This window comes from Calonectris borealis, chromosome 1 (assembly GCF_964195595.1).
Source record: "Calonectris borealis chromosome 1, bCalBor7.hap1.2, whole genome shotgun sequence".
NCBI classification, from domain to species: domain Eukaryota; kingdom Metazoa; phylum Chordata; class Aves; order Procellariiformes; family Procellariidae; genus Calonectris; species Calonectris borealis.
In genome coordinates this window covers 119910059-119932473 of record NC_134312.1, presented here as the reverse complement: position 1 = coordinate 119932473, position 22415 = coordinate 119910059, and the positions used below count along the sequence as shown (strand labels likewise).

General features: G+C 42.2%; 1 protein-coding gene across 1 annotated transcript; it reads right to left on the bottom strand.

The window, feature by feature from the left end:
- Positions 1 to 2045: 2045 nt before the first annotated feature.
- On the bottom strand, positions 2046 to 16456 carry ETS2 (ETS proto-oncogene 2, transcription factor). Its single transcript, XM_075172689.1, has 10 exons — positions 16125 to 16456; positions 12669 to 12740; positions 9479 to 9599; positions 7505 to 7624; positions 6857 to 7057; positions 5965 to 6048; positions 4925 to 5167; positions 4512 to 4775; positions 3671 to 3789; positions 2046 to 2721 (listed from the first exon to the last, which is right to left on the bottom strand). Exons 2-10 carry the CDS (start codon positions 12738 to 12740, stop codon positions 2506 to 2508), a joined length of 1440 nt encoding a protein of 479 aa, XP_075028790.1. The 5' UTR covers positions 16125 to 16456; the 3' UTR covers positions 2046 to 2505.
- Between the last annotated feature and the right edge of the window lie 5959 nt (positions 16457 to 22415).

The following is a 22415-nucleotide window of genomic DNA, read 5'->3' as shown; positions in this document are numbered from 1 at the left end:
AAATAAGGTATCTCCCCTCGTTAGGATCACAGCTCAAAGGCAGGACATTTAAGTTGGTAAAATGTAGCACTACCTTTTTAAGCATGTTACCCAAAGCCCAGGAAAGCTTGTTGATTTGAGTTGCTTTTTCTTTCTGCCAAGTTCTGTCTCAGCTCAGGGGATCTCAGCTCTCTTTACATCCTCTTTATCATTAGTGTGAGACCAGTCTGTGGGTCAGCACCCACTGAGATGCATCTAGGTCTGCAGCAGTGGCTGACGTGAAGGGAGGAAGGATGTGGGTGGCTTGTTTTCCTTCACAGGAATGATGAAAAATAAGGCTGAAGGACAGGGTCTGCAAGACGCACACCTACCCTTTCAGCTCCATCCATTTAGAAAGGCACATTCTCAAAAAAACCCCATCTTTTTTCTCCAGATTTTTCACATGCTGCCAAACCAGGGTGACTGCAATGAAAGCAACATCAAGACAAGGCCGCAGTTTGGTAGAAAGACAGATCAAGCCGCCTAGGGGAAGCACCATTTTTTTGAAGTACTACATTTTCTACTTTTTAAATACAGGCTTAAGAGCAAATGTTTCCATATTTTCTGCTTTTCTGTAAAGTGGAGGGATGGAGAAGCATACGAGCTAAAGATAGTTAGGACAGTGGGCTTGCTTTGTACCCGATAGGATCAGGAACAGTTTAAGCAGAAGTAGCCTTAACATGCTCTGTTCTTCCATATATCCACCCCTCAGTTTACCGCTGATTCACAACTCAGTGCAGAACTGCTAGTTTTCTCTCAGAGGCACAGCAGAAAAGCATTAACTTGAATTTATATCTAAACACAGAGTGGTTGTATACATTTAGCTTGGTTCAAGACCATCAGCCCACATACTCTTGCAGAATTTTCTCCAACAAGCTCCCTACCCCTGTAAATCTGGCTGGTTTGGATGTTTTTGGTTTGTTTTTTTTTTTTTTAATAAACCTGTAGAGGTTTAGGGTGGTGGTGGTAGGATGGACAAGGGTTGAGCCAACAAATAAACAAAGAAGGAACTCCTCTGAAACTTTCCAAATTAAAAAGCACACACGGTATTTTCTTGTTCAAGAGGTTTTAATAAAGACTCATATTTTTAAACCTCTCACACTGTACAACACATTTAAATGTACATCAAGCTCAGATAAAAAATAAAGCTTTCTTACAAAGTACATTTTTCCAGTGAATTTTTTTCTTTTTTTTTTTTTTGCAGTAAAAATAGCTGCTACATAAATCTCTCCTGATCTTTGAAAAGGAGTCACAGTTATTTCCAAAAATAGAATTCATATTTTAATCATACAGGATAAACTGCAGGAAGAAGAGACAAGTCAACTGAAAAAATAAGGCTTGTATATAAATTTTTTTTTAAAAGGACATGCATAGAGGTTGAAAAACATATGCCATTTATAAAGGAAAAAAAAGGTAATTTTATCCATATTAATATTTTCATTTTCAGTTACAGAAGAAACCACAAACAGGCCCTTTATGTCCCAGAATATAACATTAGCTTCTTGTAAAAATGCCAAAATGCACAAAGAATTGCCAGCTTCAGTCTTGGCAAAATACTGAGCCAGCCCTCCCTTCCCGCCCCCCCCATTTCATATCATAGGCATACCATACGCATGCATACTGAGCACTTATGTTGTCTCTCAGGCCAATTAAATATTTGCAGAAGGTTGTATATCCTAGACAAACATGAAAAAACCATTTGATAAGTTTACATTCGTCCTATTTCAAAACACACATACAATTAGTTTAATTTACACTATACAGTATCTGTTAAATAGGAACATTACAGAGTTTTAAAAAGAATCACAGAATATATACAAACTGAATATTGAAATGGTATGATTTTCCTTCCCTTCTTTAAAGGGTCTTTTTTTTTAACGGTTGCTACATCTGGTTTTGGACACAGAGTGTTTATGTACCTATGCAGCACATTTCTGGAGTAGTAATAATAATAATAATAATAATAAAACATGCTTTAGAACAAAACTAATATCGATTCTCCTTACTGCTCATTTAAAATAAATTAGTTTGTTTGTTTTTTAAATAAATTGCATGATGTAAGATGTAAGCAAGGACGATGGTATTTTAAAATATCTGAGCAATAGTTCTGCTGCATCACTGGTTTCTCATCCAACCTTTGGTTTTAAAGCCAACCCATTATTATGTGGCAGTGTAAGTAGCCAAAACACTTTATACGGCAGTACAGGTAGTCGAAATGCTTAACCCGAGAGCATTTCCATGTCTTCACGACCGAGCTAGGGTCTGTGCTGACTTCCATGCTGCTCAAGTGCCTGACATGGCAACACCCGAAGCCACTGATGAAATAAGGCCACTTCCTTCCAGCTCTCCCTGGTTACAAAAATCGGTTAAGGTCCTTATTTCCCAACAGTTGCACCCGTCTGAACAGCCAGAAGAACTGACTGCAGACGGTTCCCAGACACAGTCCCAACGCGTGATCCTCGCCCCGGCAGCATCACATCCTCGGGCTCAGTCCTCCGTGTCGGGCTGCACCCCCAGCATCGCATGCAGCTCCTCCGCCGTGTACCCCAGCAGGTTCTGCAGGTCGCACACGAAGCGATACACGTAGCGTTTCCCTGAAGTCTTGTGGATGATGTTCTTGTCGTAATAGTAGCGTAGGCCTCGGCTGAGCTTCTCATAGTTCATTTTTGGCTTGTTTTTCCTCCTTCCCCACCTCCGTGCCACCTGTCAGTCCGAAGAGAAAGCAGAATGCAAAGGGTTTATTCAAGTCATGTTCTTCTGGTCGGCGGCTGATAAAGACGGTTATTACAACCCTTTCTCAGTCAGAGCATGTTATTTGCTTTGGATGCCCCAAACTCAGATAAGAGAAGAGTTGGTGACTGACCCCGCAACTGAACGTGCTCCAATTATCAGCAGCAGCTTCAGGAGAAAGTAGCTGATAGCAAATATCAGTGAAAAGGATACCTATTTGTAGTGGATGGGCCAAAACACGTTTAAGGAGATCAACTTTACAGGAAACACAGTCTCCTCTCTCAAGAAGAGACCATTTAACTGTTCATTTGCTATTGAGCAGCATGGGACAGTTCTTTAACTGGAAGTTGAATGATACGAAATTCCTTGGAGTTAATGATTCCCCTCTCTTTTTTTTTTTGTTTTTAATAAATGCTTCAGTCGACTTCATATCACATCTCTTAAAACAGTAACTTTCCTACTGATAACAATATCAGATAATGAAAATGCATTCTATTCATTTTTAATCACTAAAGCTGTAAGTTCCCAAAATATTTCAAAAGCAGCACTACCATATTTGCTGTGTATCTAAAAGAAAGGCGATATGCAGAGTGCATTTTCCCCATGCCTTCGTGCAATCCCAGTTGATTCAACTACATCCAGTAAGCTAATCTACAGTATTACACTGTCAAAAGAACTAACTTTGTATACCACCTTTAAGTTTCAAGCTATACAACGTGTTCTCCTAACTACACGCAAATGCTGATATCCCTGGCTGGGAGGAGAGGGGGGAACATCCCACAGCAATCCTGACTGTACAATAAAGCATTTGCAGATGCAGAGATTTCAGCAAGTGTCTGATCGCGTAAATGCTTTATATTCAAGACTAGGCCCACGGATGGCAGATCAGACCCTACATCTTTTTGTTCAATTAGCCACATACCTCATCTGGGTCAGCAAGCTTAAACTCCCATCCATCTCCAGTCCAACTAATGAATGACTGACAGGACTTGTCAGTCAGTAACTCCAGAAGGAATTGCCATAGCTGTATAGGTCCACTGCCTGTTGAGAGAGAGGGGGTGGGGAGAAACCACAGTTAACAATTCTGCAAGCTCTTACTACAACCAATGTATGTGACCATACTGATATCACAGGATACATCTTGTAATTACCCTGATTTACAGTTTTTTTTTTTAATATCAGAAAGAAAACTAAGGTTTTTCTTTATAACACAAATTTGCTCCTAAACATGTTAAAAAACATGTTAAAATTAAAACAAGTCACCTTTTTCGTGGAAACCCAGGATTTGACACAAGCTATATCTTTCCCTTTCATATGGATCCCTTAGCCCTCACTCCCACCTCCCATCAGCTGCATTTCAAGTTCCAGGGCTTGTCCTGCAGTCCTTGGCTTGGCAAACATTCTAGAGGAAAAAATGATTTCAGCAAGGATGACAGGAACAAGGTCTTAACAGGCAAGCCAACACCTGCAGAAACTCCCAAGCGTGGGAGATTTTGTCCAAGTTTCCCTCTTTTTCAAACAGATCAAAAAGTGCATTTGATTTTTACGTGTTCTGACGTACCTGCCAGTTCTTGCTTTAGATGGATAGTCCTATGAGACATTCTTTAGTAACATTTAAAATTGAAACTCTTAATGAGTAGCGGTCTCTGACTAAGTTGTAAGGCATACCTTAAAACTACACAACTTTATCACCGTGGTACACGTTTATAGAGAATATTGATGTTACATAAGAAGAGGAGCGACTATTTTGCTTCACTACTTACCAGTAAAGCCAGCTAGAATTGCTGCCGGTATAACTGGTTTCCCTTGCTCTACAGGATCACTTCGTTCTTGAATGTAGTCTTTGAAAGACATTGTAGGTTTGCTCAGACACAAGGACTGGCTACAGTCATCTTCGAAACTCTCATAGGATGGCACACGCTGTAAATCCACTAATGACGACTGGCTGTTCCAGGACTGTAGCAGCGAATCTGAGCTTTCGTAACTTTCTGCACCACTGTCGCTAGATTCGTGTTCTCTAAGCTTACCTTTACAAAACAAAAAAATGAAAAAGAGAAAAGTAGTTGTTTTTTTTCCTTCCCCTCAATCTAGCTTGTATATATAAATTAGGCAAAGGAGGAACAGACATACAGAATATGGCCTTGGACCCATGGTTATCATGCAGATAATGACTCACCAGAATTATCTATCAGCAAGTTCAGATTGCTTCTGGGGAAATCTTGATTTACTGCACAGTAATTCACACCAACAGCATCTGCTTGGGTTTTAGGGAACAATGAAAACTCTTGCTCTGGATTGAGGAGATTCGGTCCTGTGGAAGTCTGACAGACATCAGTCAGGAGACTGGGTTTGGGATAACTGAGGGCTTTAGGGTATCCAGGCATTTGCATACCATAGGAGTTCTGATCTACATTAACAGCTGAAGAAAGAAATAAAAGAATTAATTAGATGATTTTCCCTGCAGACCCTTAAACAGACTAATACACCTCTAGCACCTCACTACAGCTGTGCCACCAAGAAGTAATTTTCCCATGAAAATCTGACTAAGAGTGATAGATGCTACAGACCTACTGGAAAGGCTACTGAAGTCAGTGAGAAGATCCCCATCTAATGGGCTACAAATCAGATTCTGTAAATCTCCTTCTATAACTTGCCAACCACAAATATGTCTATTGTTTGTTCTTCAAAGAAACTACAGGGCTACAGAAAAAGTTGGAGAAGCTTAAGTGGTTTTGAGTAAGGCCCTGATCATTACATGGTGTAATAAGGTTGAGCTGGAGATTGACTGTGGTAGAATGAAATACAACACCCATCAAACAGTATGAGGGAGCTGCACTGCGTCCCACACACTTTCAAAAGCTCTATTACGCTCCCACAGTCTTCAAAAAGGCCTAACATAACTCTTGCTGCTCCCCGGTGATGTTAGTTTTTGACTCTGTTTGCTAGAGGTGGGAGTGCTCATTCTGCTCCACAGATGTAGGCTTTGCATACCAAGAGGAAATTTATTTTCTCAAAGCCTTTGCTCTTCAGAAGATTTCCGATATGAATTAGATGACAATTAAACAATACTAGGAAAGAAGGCTGTAGCAATTGAAGTCAAGTGTTCTCCTCAAGCACAGTAACTATTCTGGTGCCTTTTTTTGTTTTTAAGCTGGGATCTGTGACATGCTTAGAATAAACCGAGATGTAAAATGGCAAATTTCTTAAAATACTTACTTAAGGAATTATTATTGACCCAGTGAGGAACTGAGGTGAGATGAGAGTTCTCCACATATTGATCCTGCGTCTTCTCTTGGCTGTCTGGGGAGAGGAGAAAAAAATAGAAAATTTGGTTTTATAGTTTTAAAGATCTGACCTATATGCCATGAAAAGCTTCTGACTCTCTTGAGTATTTTGGGGTCATCACTCACATAAATTTTACTAACGCACTGCATTGCATTCTCTCTCTTGAAAAAAAACACACCAAAAAACCTAACCAACTTCCAATAGGCTTGAAAACCATCACATCAATTGAATTTTAACATAAAATTTAGAAACAACTATAATTGCAGTGTGTTTTAAGGTCCAAGTCCTTAATGTATGCAACTACTGAATGTTACACTCCAAACCCAATGGAACTCACAGGGCACTGCATGTAGGGTTTTAGCAACACCATTAGTGTTCACCTAAGACACCTCTAGGTGTCTTTGACTTCTTTACATTCATTCACTGAATTACCTCAAAACACTACATTAAAGGAACAAAACCGAAAACTTGTAATAAGTGAACAAATTTTGTCCAACTCCTACTTAATTTTTTTTAAATGAGGTATTACAGTAGCCTTATCCTAATCTCATTTATTTCAATGATTATGCCAAATAAAACCTGACCGCAATAGGTACTCAGCCCAAACACAGAATGATTTCTGCAGATACCTTCATCTGTGCTTTGTGTACCAAGGCTGTATTAACAGTTCTGATTATGCTTTTATTAACCAAGTTTTAAAGTTCATTTTGAGTTTTCATACGTAATAGAAGTCCTTCATAGTGAAACAAGTGTTGAAAGAGTCCCATTTCTGTTTCTGTTAAAAGAGCCTTAAAACAAAAGCTCTTTCTGGCTCTGTAACTACCTTTTATCATCTGTTCCAGGTGTTCCCACAGAATATCACCCACATAGTCAGGTGCCAGTTCTAGGAAACGCTCCTTGCCCAGGTTACACAAGTCTTGGCCGCTCATAAGAAACTGATGGAAGTTCACGTTTGCCAAGCTAAACTCGTTGGTAGCCCAGGAAAGCCACTGGCAAACTTGCTGTTCAGTCCACAGCCAGGGATCTGCAAGACAGAAAGTATCCAGCACTCAGAGATAATTCCTGACCTTTGTCAAATAATCTTCATTAGAAGGCAGTGAATGAAAAAATGTGTTTACCCAAGTTACTTAGTTCTGAATGAATTCAGAATGAATGTATTCTTGAATTTAAAAAAAAAAAAAAAAAACAACACAAAAAACCCAGTCCTCTATTTCCCTTCTGCATTCACTTGTAATCAGAGATGTCCTCAGCTTACTTGATTCTCTCTTATGCTGCCAAAGCATGAGCTCTCCATGCACCCATTTTTAATACCAGCAAGTCTGGTCTTTCCAAGTCAAGTTGTGCCAGATTCACATAGGATCCATTCTTGTATTTCCTACTGACATCATTCTTTCCCTTTTGAAAGAGCCGCTATTCAGCCTCCTCCTTAGCATTAGAAAAAAAAAAGAGCTTATAAATAGAAAACACTTACTATTTGGGATACCCAGCCGACACTGTTCCTTTGTGAAACCACTGAAAGTATCTTTCAAGGCCTGACTCATCACAGCCTTACTGCACGGGGTTAACAGAGGCAATTCACAGTTGTTCGACTCTACAAGAAAGAAAAGGGGTGGAGGGGAAAAAGAAGATACATTAACTTTTAGGCCAGTGAAAGGAGTGACAGGTTTTTGCTGCGCTGTTTGAAGAATAAGAAAAGGATGCTAGAAACTAGGTATTTTAAAAAAAGAAACAAACAGCATAGATCCATTTTCTGATACATTAAGTCTTTGACTTAATACATCAACACTAAAATCTCTGTGCCACTGGTTTGGTAAAATTGCACCACGCTAGATTAAAGCTTTGCAGCTTTCTGTGATATAGATCCTCATTTACTCTTGGTAGTTACATGAAGTGCCTTTGTTGCAGGGAAATTTTGCTATTACTTTTTTTTTTTAAAAGGAAATATGAGACTGATTATTGCTATTTTGTCACCTATAGTTTGACCTCAGACTTCCTTATAACTCCAGACAGTCTTCATTTAGTTTGAGAGCTAAGTAACTGAAAAGCTGTGAAGAACCAGCTTGCACTATCTAACACTGCTTTCCAAAGGACTGTATTTCAGACCTTCCCATGCATCTCTCAATCACTCAAGTACCTGGTGCGACAGATTATTCTATCATCTGAACCAAACAAGCGTGACTGGTAACAAGCTGGTACCCAGTGCCTAAATAATGCAACAAAATGTGAAGTCAGCGTCATCCTATGCTAGTATAAATTACTAATCTTTTTAACCCATTTTTAAATTTGCTAGTAGATTTCAAGGACAAATTTGGCTTCCACTCAGCCTTTCTTATTGGGCAATTTTCACCAGAAGATGCCTCATCTTACTCTGAAAGAACTTTTAAGTTGAAGAAAGCCAACCACACGTGTTTCAGATCAGGAAACCTTTCACAGGTATTTTGTTTGTGATTGGTGTCATTAAGATAGGGGTAATTTGAAGACAACCAACTCGCTACTGCAACCCTGAACATTTGAGAGCCTCTGAGAACTCACACACAGGTTGCATTTGAAGGAGCTCTGCTGCGTTAGAGGCGTGTAACGGTGGCAGGGTATATAAAGGTGATGAACTTGGCAGACACCAAGTCAGTTCACGAAGCTGTGCGGCTCTTCTTGTTCTCCTAGACTATCTACAGGCTCCACTTGACCCAGCAAGTGGGGCTCATTACCAGCCCGTGCTTAACTTCTGTTTTTACCACACCCATCCTCAATATCTGCTAGGACTTGCTTTGCGGACCAGAGAGGGTGACTGATTAGAATCACATTAGAACAAAGGACTGGTGGTTTTCAGAGGTTTGAGGGTTTTTTTTTCCCTTCCCTAAGGGGAGATAAAGGCAGCATCAGGTAAAATATCTACATTTTGGACAAAACTCCCTGTTTTGTCAGAGATTTTAGGCAAGGATCTGTAGAGAACTCTTGGTAGGTACTGTCCTACACCCAAAAAAAAAAAAAGAAAGAAAAAAAGAAAAGATCTGTAAACATTCCCACCCCTGTTTTTTACAGTATGGAGTAAAACATACTGGGATTTAATACCAGAGGGTCAAGAAAAGAGCTTGCAGAATACTTGCATTTTAATTATGGTTGAGATGTTGCAAGTTTACATACACATAAAACTTTTTTTTTGTAAAATGTTTAAACTCTCTTAGCTCTGCTTCTTCCACAGCCAGCCAGTTTACTAGGCTACTGAATCCCACTTCCCATTCCTTTTCAGTACAGAGAGCAACAACTATCCACAGAAAAACTCACATGGATAAAATCAAGCATGTACACAGAAGTCTGTGTACTAAAACACCTCTTTTTAGGGAAATCCATGTTGCACTTGTAAGAGTATAGCCATGAAATGTTAGTTAGACCCCACAAATTTCTTTCTGATCTGCTGACTGGACTAAGGAACAAAGTGAAGAGTTACCATAAGATGTAGAATCAAATCCTGTTGGCACTTCTTGAAGCGTTTGATCTTCATTTAGTGAGAAAAAATATCCAGCAAAGAGAGAGTTTGAGCTATCAAAGTTGTCGAATGCTGGTTGACGCTGCAAAGCAACAGAATAAATAAAAAACAATGTGAGCATTTTGCTACAGCACTGTCAACTTCACTGCTAGGAAGTGGCTGGGTTAGGTTTCCTAGATTTGGAGATCATGCACAACCACTGTCTTGAATCAGCTAACTTGTGCTTTTGAAATATAAACATAATGACAACATAGCTTCTTGTACGTGAATACAAAACAACTAACATTCAGACCACAGTGCTAGGTAGGTGGCACGTTCTTCAGGTTTCAGTAAAGCCAGGTAAGGATATTCTTAGTTTTCCTGTAATTGAGGCTTCTAACAACAGAGAATGCACGTGTGTGTGTATAGATAGATAGGTATATCTATTTCCAGGTGTATTTTAAAGAAATCCTTATTTCCTTAACCCTTTAAATTGACTATCCACTTGATGAGTACTTGATGGCAGAGGCAGAATCAGTAAACTATGGAAAAACAACTGCCAGTGCAAGACCCACAGTAGATTTATGCAGCTTTTTTTTTCTTTTTTAAAAAAGAAAAAATTAATCTGAACCACATCACTTGAAGCTACACAGCCAGCTTTACAGGACTTGAGGAAAGATGTTACTCCTTTGCTGTGACTTTTATACTTCTGCGTTACTGGATTTGCCAGCTACCATATTTTGCAGTCTTTCAACTGCTCAGATGCTCGGTGAAACACTGCCAGTTTCATTATACAGAAAGGAATAAACAGGGCTGATAAAAATGTTCCAGATAAAAGTGGATTCTACTGATATATTGGCAACATTCAATAAATACTGTTATATTTTGAAAAACTAACTTCTTTCAAACTTGCCTTGTGTCAGTTGCGTACGCTAGAAATACTGGTACTTTTACTAGATCCCCCCCCAGCCACATTAGTCTTCGGGGGGGGCAGAGGGAATGTTAACAGAGAAGGAAATGACTTTAAAAACAACTTATGCAACTTGCCTGTTAGTCACAAGGAAACTGTATCTGTAATATCTAGAGGCACGGACGGATAAAAGTTGCCACTGAGATTTTTAGAAGGACCTGAGGATAGAACACTGCTCTGGAAAGCTACAGCGTGCTCATGGCAGCTATTGCAGTTCAGGGAGCTGGAGACAAAGGCAGCTTGCAAATGCGTATTTGTTTTAGGCATCCACTGGTCTGCCAGCTTATGCCAAGGTAGAGGATTTAGCTGAGGACAAGGCAAAGATTTTTCAGGGCAGTATTCACATGCGATGCAAAAGCAACCTGAACCATGTTTCTGAAATAGCAAATGAGTATTAATATTTCCTCACATTCCCTAACTAACTTCCCTTTTTATGTCACAAAGTTTCAAGTGGCTTGGAATCTTTTTGCACCAGGTGCCTTTTATGTGCTCTGTGTCATCCCCCTCCCCAATCTCCCCAAATTACATTAACCCTAGTAAGAAACAAGGAACCATAATTTTTAGTTGTATTCTATAACAAGCTGCAATGCATCCTAGTACATATGTTATGAAAGCATACACTCCACAGAAGAAAGTAAAGAATAAAAAGAAGTAAACAATATCATGCCTCGGTTAACTGGGTTCAGATATCTCCACTGAGCATCGGCCAGCAGAGACAAATTGTGTGGGGTTGGTTCAGGTACCTCCCACAACTAGAGTCAAAGCCAAGCCGTGAAAAGGCTCACATCTGAATGAAACAAGTTAATAACAATTGCCAAATCTGCTAGTAAAAGATTCTTTATACATTACTAGATAAAAGCACTGACTCATCGCTAGTACCTAAAAGAAAGGGCAAGTTCTTTCAACACAATCTGGAAACTCCTGCGTTTTGTGTAAATAGCTGACCCTTATCCTGAGTCACTGGAAAAAATGCTGTGGCATGTGAATGAGTAAAATCTATACTGTGCTAGTTTCATATTTCAAAAAGGAGAAAATTAATGTTTAAGCAGGTTCTTGATTTAGTAGTAGTAAAAGGGGAAAAAGCCAATGTGGAATAAATGCTGCTTGCCCTATCAGTTACGCAACCATTTTATTTGTCTTTTCAACATATGTAAGAGTAATTATTACAGAACAAAATAAAAAGAAGTATGAACAGCTACAAAACAGTAGAATACAGGTCTCTATTTTGACTTCATTATATGACAACTGAATACTGAGTAACTGCTTAGAACAACCACTGTGTTACAGAGCACACAGCTGTTAAGTTGGGGGATCTCTTGTGGATTTTGTTGTTGTTGTGGGCAGGAGAGAAAGCTAAGAGGGGACATAAAACATCAGAGAAGTTAGCATACCAGAGTCTCACTAACTGATTCTTCAAAACATGGACATTCCTCAAAGTTAACGAGAGCAGAAAGTGTCTTCCTAATCTTTATTTGGTTTACGTTAATCAATGCTGTGTAAAAAATTGATACTAGGATTAAAAAGCAACTTGCACGAATGGGAGGAGGGAAGCCCTTAAAGACTGAGCCTTCACAGTCTGCTTCTCATTTGTCCTTGGTTTGAAAGTTCCTTTCAAAACAAGATAACAGATACCGTCTATCTAAAGATAAAATATACTTAATAACTACCTTTGGTTTCTTACAATGGACTTCCATTTCACATAGTTGCATGTAGTAAGTGAATAACCTACTTTTTTTTCATACAATGCCCTCGAATGAATCAGACCTAACCAGCCATATCAGAACAGCCTCTGCCAGTCTCATCAAGTTAAAGATATAAAGACCATCCCTATTGCCAATCCTGTAACCCTTACTTAGGCAAAAGTTCCACCAACTCCAATGAATTTGAGCTCAGCTCCTCTCTTATTTTCAAATTCTTAGGATTTGGGGGATGGAGGGAGGGAGCCTCCTTGGGGGAAAGGGTTGGGGGTGCAATATTTACATCTTCTTATTTCAGTTCTGCTTTTCACATCTCTACTGAACTCAGTGGGAATACTCTAGAAGAAGATTAGAGGTTACAAGCAAGCAATTAAAACCTGAATATCTATGTTCACCTTGGCATGGTTATACAATTCCTGTGCTAGCATTAATAAGAACACAATTAATGCATTAACTGGGAGATGCCCCAGTTGAGTTTAGAAGGTGACAGCTCAAGAGTACTCACCTTGAGCATTCCTCTGTACATGTTAGACACAGGAGCTACTTGATCCATGTTCCTGATCCCAAAATCACTCATCTGAAAAACGAGAGAGGTCACATGAAAAACGTCACTACCGAGGAAGCAAGCATGTTAAAAGATGTATCTCACTGCTTCAGTACAGATTACAGAACAGCTCTCGGAATGAGATACAGGGAAAGCTTTCCTTCTCACTGCTCGCATCCCGACCACACAGGGCACAATTCCCATCTTGCTTAAGCAGCTTTTTAACTGGAAGACATTTCACAGCCATCACTGGTGTTGAAGTTTTATGAAATGAGTGAACAAGAGGATAGTTGGCTTCTGATACCCAGTGTATCAGCCTACAGAAGTCCTTTGTCCACCTATTATCTATCGCTTTAGGATATTTTCCAACTTGCACCTATTATCTTAAACATTCAGTTTTGTTTATTTTTGGTTACTATATTCCTGCTCACAACCCATGATTCATTTGGGACTTTGGCTTTCAAAGGAAGGAAGAGAAGTGACAGAGCACTCACCACGATACACCTTCATGTCCTAACATTCACCCCTTTCACCCTTTTATGAATAATCATTGAAGCCAATACCCGCTATTAGCAACCTGCTTCCTTTGCTAGGCAAAGCATCTCCAAACCATTTTATCTTGCACATTTTGTAAACACGGGATTAGCATATTTATAAAGCTTTAGAGGGCCTAAATTTTAATCGAAAAGGGTTTATGCAGTAAAATACCCTTTTTAAACAGTTGATAATGGGGCCGTTATCAATATGTTCATGCTATTGAAGTCAAAGCTGTATCATATTGTCTGTATTACCAGGAACAGGGTTGTGTGAGGCCTGTATAACTTGTTCTCCTATATATCACTTAAGGAAAAGAGTGATAAGATTCATATCCTTGTACCGACCTATGGGAGAGATCAAACATAAGGAATAAAGCCAGTTTTATGGCCATTGTTCAGGTTTATTGTGATGCTGTAATTCAGGTGTCAGTGAACGACACCTTATCAGACTACACTGCAGCAAGTTGTCTCTCAACAATTTTCCTTCTCCTTTTTCACAACATTGGGCTAAATTCTCTTGCTCCACAGAAACTGTCTGAAAACGTGCATTTGTATTTAAATAGTCATATAGGACACTATTAATATTCCCACAAAACTGTGATCACTTATTAGAAGCAAGTTCTCTCATTAGCCATGTTAACACAATCAAAATTGTGTTAAATCAAAAGACAATCTTAAACGCAGAAAAAAGACAGCAAATTAGGAGCTTAACAAAATAAGCCCAGCCTGTTAAAATGACAACACATTCAAAAGCCGTCCATATAAGCAAAGAGGAAAATAAAAACATTCAACAGCCAAAGACAAGGAACCCTTTCATCCTCTTATATAGCTGATCACTTAAAAATCCAGAGTCCTTAACCTGAAAGGCCCATTTCAACTTCACTGTTATCAGATGTAGGCTTATCATTGAAATAAAACACATCAACTGACTACGAAAGGAATATTCAACTTACACTTCATTAATGTTACCCAAAAGTGCAATCTACTGAATGATGGTTTTTACCTCAAATAGCATGTACAAATATTTGATCTAAATTACACATCTCATTGAGCAGCAAAGAATTTTACACAGCATGAGTCTCACGCAGCAAGCATCCTAATCTTTTCATTAAATTTGCCACAGTTTAAACGACTGTTTATCCTTGCATTCGGCTGCGCTTTTAAAAAAGTATATGGCAATTGCTAACACCCTTTGTTTTGACTTTGAAATCTGCTCTGGTGTCTAGGGATAACTAGCTGTAAGCCCTACCAATCAGAAAGTGTTTATGAAAACATTATACATATTTTCAGTAAGTTTAGATCTGACCCCCCGTAAGGTCTACAAATAAGATTTCTGACACTTTCAGATGCAATCCCGGCCTCTACACGAATCCTGTTAGCAACCTCCCCATCGACTAAAAGGACTGGGATTCTCTCCTTCCTGGGTTTTTTTTTGTTTCTTTAGAAATGTTTAGGGTCCTAAGACAAAAGGTTTATACGAAGTCTTCATTACATGGTATTGCTCATTAACCCAAGTCCCTGTTTCTCTATGCAAGGCTGCTCGTTTGTTCCGTGGCCTTGCCTGTGCACTACACAGCTTATGAAAAACCAGACATCGAGCTCCGGTCTAGTAACACATGAAGATCTTTAGCATGTTTTGTAACACTCCAGTTTTCTTCCTCCAACCAAATCACTCATGTTGTTATGAATTTCTATAGCCTTTGCTGGTCGTACATCAGCTATCTCCCCATCAGCAGTACAAGTTTCCAACCCTGAGATCTGAAACCTTTACAAAGGTATCGCAAGACAAGCGGAGCTGAAAAGGCAGTCTGGCTTTTCATGACAGAAAGGGTTAAAGCTGGCTTTCTGCTGGACTTAGAAAGCTGCTGTTTAAGTTCAGAAAAGACACTACGGCACGGCACGGTGTGACTGGGCCTCACTTGCAACTCCTCCACTAATGCTGATGACTGCTATTTGCCAGCTATAATTGGTTTAACTGGCAGGACACCTTCTTCAACACCCCCGCATAGCTGAGTGGGTGAAGCAGAACAGGGTCAACAGGATCAGGCACTTATTAACTAATACTCCTGAATTCTGATCAACTTCTTTTCAGCAATAGCCAGGTGCTTGCCCACAGCTGGATTCAGCTGGGAATCATCCACACAGAGAACTAAACCACGCTCGTGTCCACAACGTATCTCCACTGGGTTTTTGTTGGGGTTTTTTGGTTGGTGGTATTTGTTGGGGGGGAGGCGGGTTGGGGGGAGGGAGTGTCTGGCTGTTGTTTTGCTTTTAAATGGCAAATATTTCAGACAAAAAAATTTCGTACCAATAGGTTAAGAGACAACCGCCTGCCTTAGGAGCCCTGATCCCCCGTGCAACTCCTGGGCTCCCCGAGTACTGATGAGAGAGTAGCCGAGAGCTGGCACGACTTTTCACACATACGACACGCTCGCCCACATAAAAGTTAGATGGGGAGATCATACAGCCCAACATTTTCTAAGTCCCTTTAAAGTGCTAACCAAATCCAGAGTGCGCGCTGCCCATTAACCCTCTCCTCCCGGGCGCGCAGCCGCCTCCACAAGGCATCCCCGTCCGCCGCCGCTTTGAACCGCCTCCCTCCCGCCTCCGGGCTTCGCCCCGCGGGGTCCCCTCCCGGGCGGGCACCGGCCGCCGCCGCCCCCTTCGCCCGCGGGATCTGCCCGGCCCCGGCCGCGGCTCCCGCCATCGCCCCCGCGGGAGGTGGCTCAGGGGGTCCGGCCGCGCCTCCGCCCGCGGGGGGCCGGGGGCGATGCCCGGCTTCCCCGGGCGGCCGCCGAGAGCCCCAGGTGGCGGAGCGGCGCGAAGCGGGTCTGTGCGTGCCGGCGAGCCGCCCCCCTCCCCGCGGCCGCCCCCGCCTCACCTGGCCCCCGAGCCCGGCGCTCGCCCGCTCCTCTGTGTCCCTCCCCGGCGGCGGCGGCACCGGCACCACGCACAGAGTCCAAAAAAAGAGGCGCCGCTGCCTCTCCGGGAGCCAAAATATCCTCGATGTGGCAGAGCCGGCCAACAACAACAGCAGCAGCAGCGGCGGCGGCGGGCTGATCCCAGCGGAGAGTCCCGGAGGAGGAGGAAGGGGGGCGGGAGGAGGGAGGGAAGGCGGGTGCCCGGCGGCGGGTGCGTGGGCGCTGCCGGCCGAGTCGCTGCTGCTGCCGCCGGCCCGTGTCGTGCCCAGCCGCGCCGCGCCGTGCCGTGCTGTGCCGCGCCGCCCGCCCTCGCAGGCGCTCTTCAGCGGGCGGGGGGAGGTGGCGGCGGCGGCGGGGCCCGCCTCCCCGCAAGCCCGGCCCCTCTCGCCGCCGCGGACCCGGTTGTTGTTGTCGTCGCTACGGCGCTGCCGGCACCGGCCGAGTCTCCCTCGGCCCGCGGGGGCTGCCCCACGGCCGGGCCGTTCCCCCGGCCCCGACACCTCCTCCCTGCCTGGTGCTGCTGGGCGTGGGGAGAGGAAAGGGCAATTTTAGCTCATTCAGAGAGACAGATTTTTTTTTCCCCTGGCTATGCAGGAGATAATTCATGCTGGACGTTTTCCATGCTTATTTTTAGTTAATACCTGTCCTCGAGATAGATAAGATTAGGAGAATTAACCCATAAAATCCAAGTAGCTGTATAAATAGTCTATTTTCATAAGTAAACTATGGCACTTGCTACTGTGGAAATTCAGCAATTATGTCATGTTCCATCTTCTACAATTATTTTGGGGAGTTCTTAATATAAACTAGATACAGTGTAAAAGCTGTACCGACAGTTTCATCCTGTGAATTGCAGATCCGAGCGCCACAGTCAGTAAAACAGAGTCAGCGTTCCTCAGACCTGAAAAAATATGGTAGCCCTGGACAAGGAGCTCTATGCCACCAAAATATAAAGTAACTTCTTGTTAAATTTATTTTGTCAAAGTGACTTCCCCCCGAGGGGTTGGAGAGACTCGGTGGACAGGCAGACAGGAGGCATGGATTGCTTCTCATACTCCGCTCTGTGCTCGTTGGAGCCACCTAACTTTCCTGACTCTTGCCACATTACCTACGACTGACTTCTTTTATGTGGTGTTAAACACTGCGGGTGCACCCAGCTGGGGGAATCCGCGCGTGCTTCCCAGCTCCCCGGCCTGGCTGCGTCTTGGAGCGGTGTCCTGACGGTGTCTTGCTCTGAGACCTGTCTGTGTGCCAGCCATCACGCTGCGTGCTCCGGTCGGGAAGAAGCCATGGTGTGTCATGTCCGTTCGGCAGCCGTCCTCCTGTGGGTTCCCAGGGGACTCGCACGGCAGCCTGCCACCTGCAGCACCCACCTCACAGGTTACAGATGCAGTCCTTGGTAGCGGTAAATCACCGAGCTGTAAGGAGAAAATAAGCTGGAGCCACAGATTCTTGTTCCTTCCACCCTCGACTTCTTTAGATTTTCAGTGAACACCAGGGACCTAAATTGCACTTAAAAAGCTGTTCTTTAAGCTTGCTATTACACCTTGCTTTATTTAAACTAACTCCCATTTCAAATTAACACTTGTGTCATATGGTTGTAACTTCTCTTGTAATAGGAGCCCAATAACTGCTACTTCTCGGTTCCTCACCAGATTTCAACTGACCCTTTACCATGTGCCTAAGTTGTGATTATTTTTGCCATTAAAAAGCCATAGTTTCTCTGGTTGTTGCTGGTGCAGGTGTCAGGGCTCCCTCCTTCTATATTTTCTAGCTATTTCTGGCTGCAGGAAAAGCTCAACATGCAGCTTGTTACCCCGGAGTAAGATTCTCTAGTATTTCTTTCAAACTCTTCAGAAAACTTTCTCCTTAGAATAGTGGGATACATTTCATTCCTTAGGGTCAAACGTTACCAGGCAAATTGTGACAGTCTACTTTGAGAGACTGAAAGAAGTGTCTTGATTATGCCAATGACATTTCTTACTTCAGGAGAATCCTCATCTAATAAGGCAACATCTGTTATAATCCTAAGGGAAACCATTAAAAACTATATGTCAGCTGCATAGCAATTTTAATTTTAACACTGGCAAAAACAATTCTGCCACCCTTTATATAGGGGAAACATCTTTCAAAAAGATAAGACAAAAGGCTAGGGGTTATTTATTGCTTGCTAAATTAATATTCTGGGATCCAGAGCAAAATTATTAACCTGGACATATTTTTCTCTATTAAAATGTCTTATTTTTAAAGTAATTCTTCTTACACAAGAGTATTTCATTTCATTAAATAATACTTATTATTAATGTACAAATACACTATTGCTCCATTAGAAGTGGTACGTGCTTAGTGGGCTGGGGCACATGATATATGAGGAGGGGCTGAGGGAGCTGGGTTTCGTTAGCTTGGAGAAGAGCAGGCTAATGGGGAATCTCATTGCTATTTTCAACTACTTAATGGGAGGTTATAGCAAAGAAAGAGCCAGGTTCTTCCAGAGGTGCACAGTTGCAGCAGGGGAAATGCCAATTGGATATTTGGAAATAAATGTTCCCAATGCGAGTGAAAGCTTCATCCGTGGAGAGTCTCTGAACTTGACTGGCTGAAGCCCCGCGCAACCCCAGCAGAAGATTGGAATAGAGACCTGCAGCGCTCCTCTCCAGCCCCAGTTACTCTATAGTTTTGTGATTCCTCTGCACTGCTCGTTTTCAAAATGTAACATCTTTAAGCTAGAGAGTCAAAGAAAAAATAGGTTTGGTTTTGCTTTGCTTCTGTAGTGTACCTGTGTGTTTTGTTCTGTTTTAGGAATTGGCCATCCTCCTCACAATTTCTTTAGCTTTCACCTGTGCTTTTATGCGTGCGTGTGTTGGCATATTGTCAGCCATAGAGACAAAAGGGGGAGTTACCAAGAATAATCATGGTATCAGCACCGTGCTGCAAACTTTTGAGATTTTTTGTTGTTGTTGTTGCTGACCTACTGGTGCTTTCTGTTTTTTGCAGGAGTCAGGGAGAACTAGCTGTGGTACTCAGAATGAAGTGGCTAGAAAGGGAAAAGGAGAGAAAAGGAATAAAGACTAAAGAACAAATTGCTGCAAAGTCATTGTACTGGGATTCTGTGGTAGTCCAGATAGATAAGACTTTTTTCAGTCCTTCTTGCTCATAAATTTCTTGTTTGAAAGAGGACCCATTCTGCAAGTGAGTGCTAAGGGGTTGTTTCTGTTTTTTTAATTGCCTTTCTCTGCAATGGTGTCTCAGAAATATGCTGGAGAGTTACCTTGTAGTGAATTAAGGTAAAGGAACTTGTTAGATTTTTTTTAAGGATGTAAGTACATGACATTTTGCACTGAAAGCAGTGGATGGTTGTCTGAGGGGCTAATTTGGCCCCATATTTCTGATTTGAGCAGCTGCAATGCTGATTTGTGAGTTCATTGGCAAAGACGGGGAGGAGGAGAAGAGCAGCAGCTGATGGTCAGGGCATCCCCAGGAAGGGCTTCACTCAGTGTCTGCACACCATATTCTCACTGGGACCATGAAGGAGGGGGAATAAGATCCTAAAAATGTAGAGGTTTAAAGCATAGAGAGGGAATGCGAGGCAGCAGGTATGTGGAAGAGCTGCATTGCAGCCAGCGCTCCGGAGCAGCTATGACTTACGCCTCCAGAATTTCTCTTGCGCCACGGGAGAGGACACACAGGAGTGAAAACCCTGTCGTGCTGTCAAAGTATGCGTTGTACACTCATCTGCATGTTGGCTCAGCTCCTCTGCCCAAGTATGTTTGGGGCGCACGTGTCCCTCCTCCTCCTCCTGCTGCTGCTGCTGCTGCCGCCGTGGGGAGCGGCGTGGCTGTGCTGGGCTGGAGCAGCCCTTCCCGGGGGAGCCCCACGGGTGTCTGGTGGGTGCTCAGGGGTGCAGTATGGCTGATACTCCCATCCCTCCTCGCATCCCTGCAGTACCGGGGGATGCCTCCTTGTTCATTTGTGTGCAGTAACGTAAATAAACAGAGTCATCCTGAATTTGAAAGAAAAGGCTGTATATTTGTGCCCCTAAAAGACAATTAACAATGAAGCTCCAGTAGTGACCATCTATAAGATCACAGGGTAAAGGGTCTCGGGAAATAACATCTTTGAAAAATAAAGGCCCAGCTATCTTGGTTTGAAATAGCAACTTCAAACAAGACGCTATTATGATTGAAACAAAGGATGGAACTCATTGACTCCGCCTTTCAAACACAACTAAACCACAATATTTGTACAGGGTTGGGGAAAGGGGGGTATCAAACCACCTTTCAGTCAGACTTATATTCTTCGCTGTTAAAATAAAACACCGCTGACCGTCCCCACCAAAAAGTTCTCCCCATGGTGTTTGGTGCACAAAGTGTGACCAAGATCATTTCTGCGAAGGCATCTCAGTGAGTCACAAAGTATAGCAAGTTATTCATGTGTGTGTCATTATTCTGAGCACATGCAAACCAACATCAATAATTACTGCAGAGGAAAAAATACTATGTCAAAGTTCTGTCAGCATGTTTGAGCAGTAACAGAAATTGCTACATTTTGCCCATAAAGCGCTACATTTCACCTTCATAAAACTGAAGGAAATTAAGTAAACTGCCAGCTCCGTAACATATAAAAATTTGAAGTCCTTATGCTTCTGATTTTTTAATTAAGTGAAAATGTTACAAGCTTGCCTCAAATAATATTGCCAGCGGACAGGAGAGATGCCTAACACATGAACTGTAGGATGATGCCTCATATGATTGAAAAACCCAAGCCTTTACCTTTCATACTAAAGCAGAAGAGTAGTCGTTAAACTAGCTAGTGCTTAAGAGATTGCTCATACGATTTTGGGTGTATTTAATTCATTTCATGCAGTCTGAGGCACAAAATAAAAAGCACATGTTAATATTTTAAGGCCAAGTGTATTCAGAAACAGCAGAGTTTAATAATTGCTTTTGGATGACTCTGTTCAAAAAAGTACACTTGAGCTTCCTTTAGCAACAGAGCTTTTTCTTTTATTCTCTGCATTTCATGTACTGCTGGCTTCATTTAAGAAATACCTTGCTTGTGTACAGGCTGACGATTCTCCTGTTCAACTCACTAATCACTGTGATGTGCCCTTCGTCACCACATTTGCTCTCCCTACTTATGTGGGCAGCGGCATGCTTCTCTTATCAGTAAGGGCAGTACTTCATCTTGTGATGGGTACGGTTCCCCTCTTCTCCTCCCCCATCACCAAAAAATATGGGAGTTTTGCATCATTCTGCTGTGGCTGTAAAAGTTGCATGCTAGCACTTGGCAAGTTGTCACTTGTTGTCACAAGCTATTTAAAAATTTACATTAGCCCTAGGTGTATTGATAATGATGTTTACACCACAGAATGGGAGAGCCCATTGCTAGGAAGCCTTGCTTGTTGCTGCTGCTCTTGTACTTCTGTAAGTGGGGACTGTCTGTGTGAGCACCGGGTATATTTTGGAACGACGACATAAGATTTTTTTTTCATACTGACTTATACTCCTGCCCAAGCCCCAGCATAATAGAATTTGTTCATCTTTTATGTTTTCTATTACCTTCTTTATTATTCTCATCCTGCTTCTTTCTCATCCCTTACTTTCCAGAGCAAATTCCCAGTTCGCTTTTTTATCTCACTGACTTATGTTTGTGTAGCGAGCAGTACAAGCCAAGCGCTGGGTGGTGGCAGAACTTGTGGCACAGAAAGTGAGCACAGAGTCATATCTAATCGCTTGTTTCTTTCTGGCAAGAAAATACGATGATTTCATCTATGTGTCCCTCTTACTGCATGCTAAGCGCATATACACATCCTTACATAAAGAGCAGCGGTGAGTCTCATTGTGGTCAGTGAATAAGAAGAATATCTCTGTTTACACAATATTTTGAAATTCATTCAGAGCCTGGCAGGTGCTACATGTTGGGACCTACAGGACATGCATTTTTCAGTACTGAGAGTGAGGGAGGAGTTGCTGGCCTCTTTCTTCACCTAAGCAAAAATTCAGGCGTAGACCACTGTAGTCAGGATCATTCATCCCACTCCGTGTTGAAGCGTCCAGAGCAAAAAATCATCTATTGAGTGGCCTTGACTAAAATAACATCTATGCAAGACCTGTATTGCATTTATTGACCTGCTCTTCTATTGGAAGACTGTTCAGGCCTTCCTATCTCAAGGGATTTAACCCCAATCTCACAGAAGTTGGAAAAGGAAAGGCAACGCCAGCTTTAGCCGTAAGTGGATGTATACATTGTTG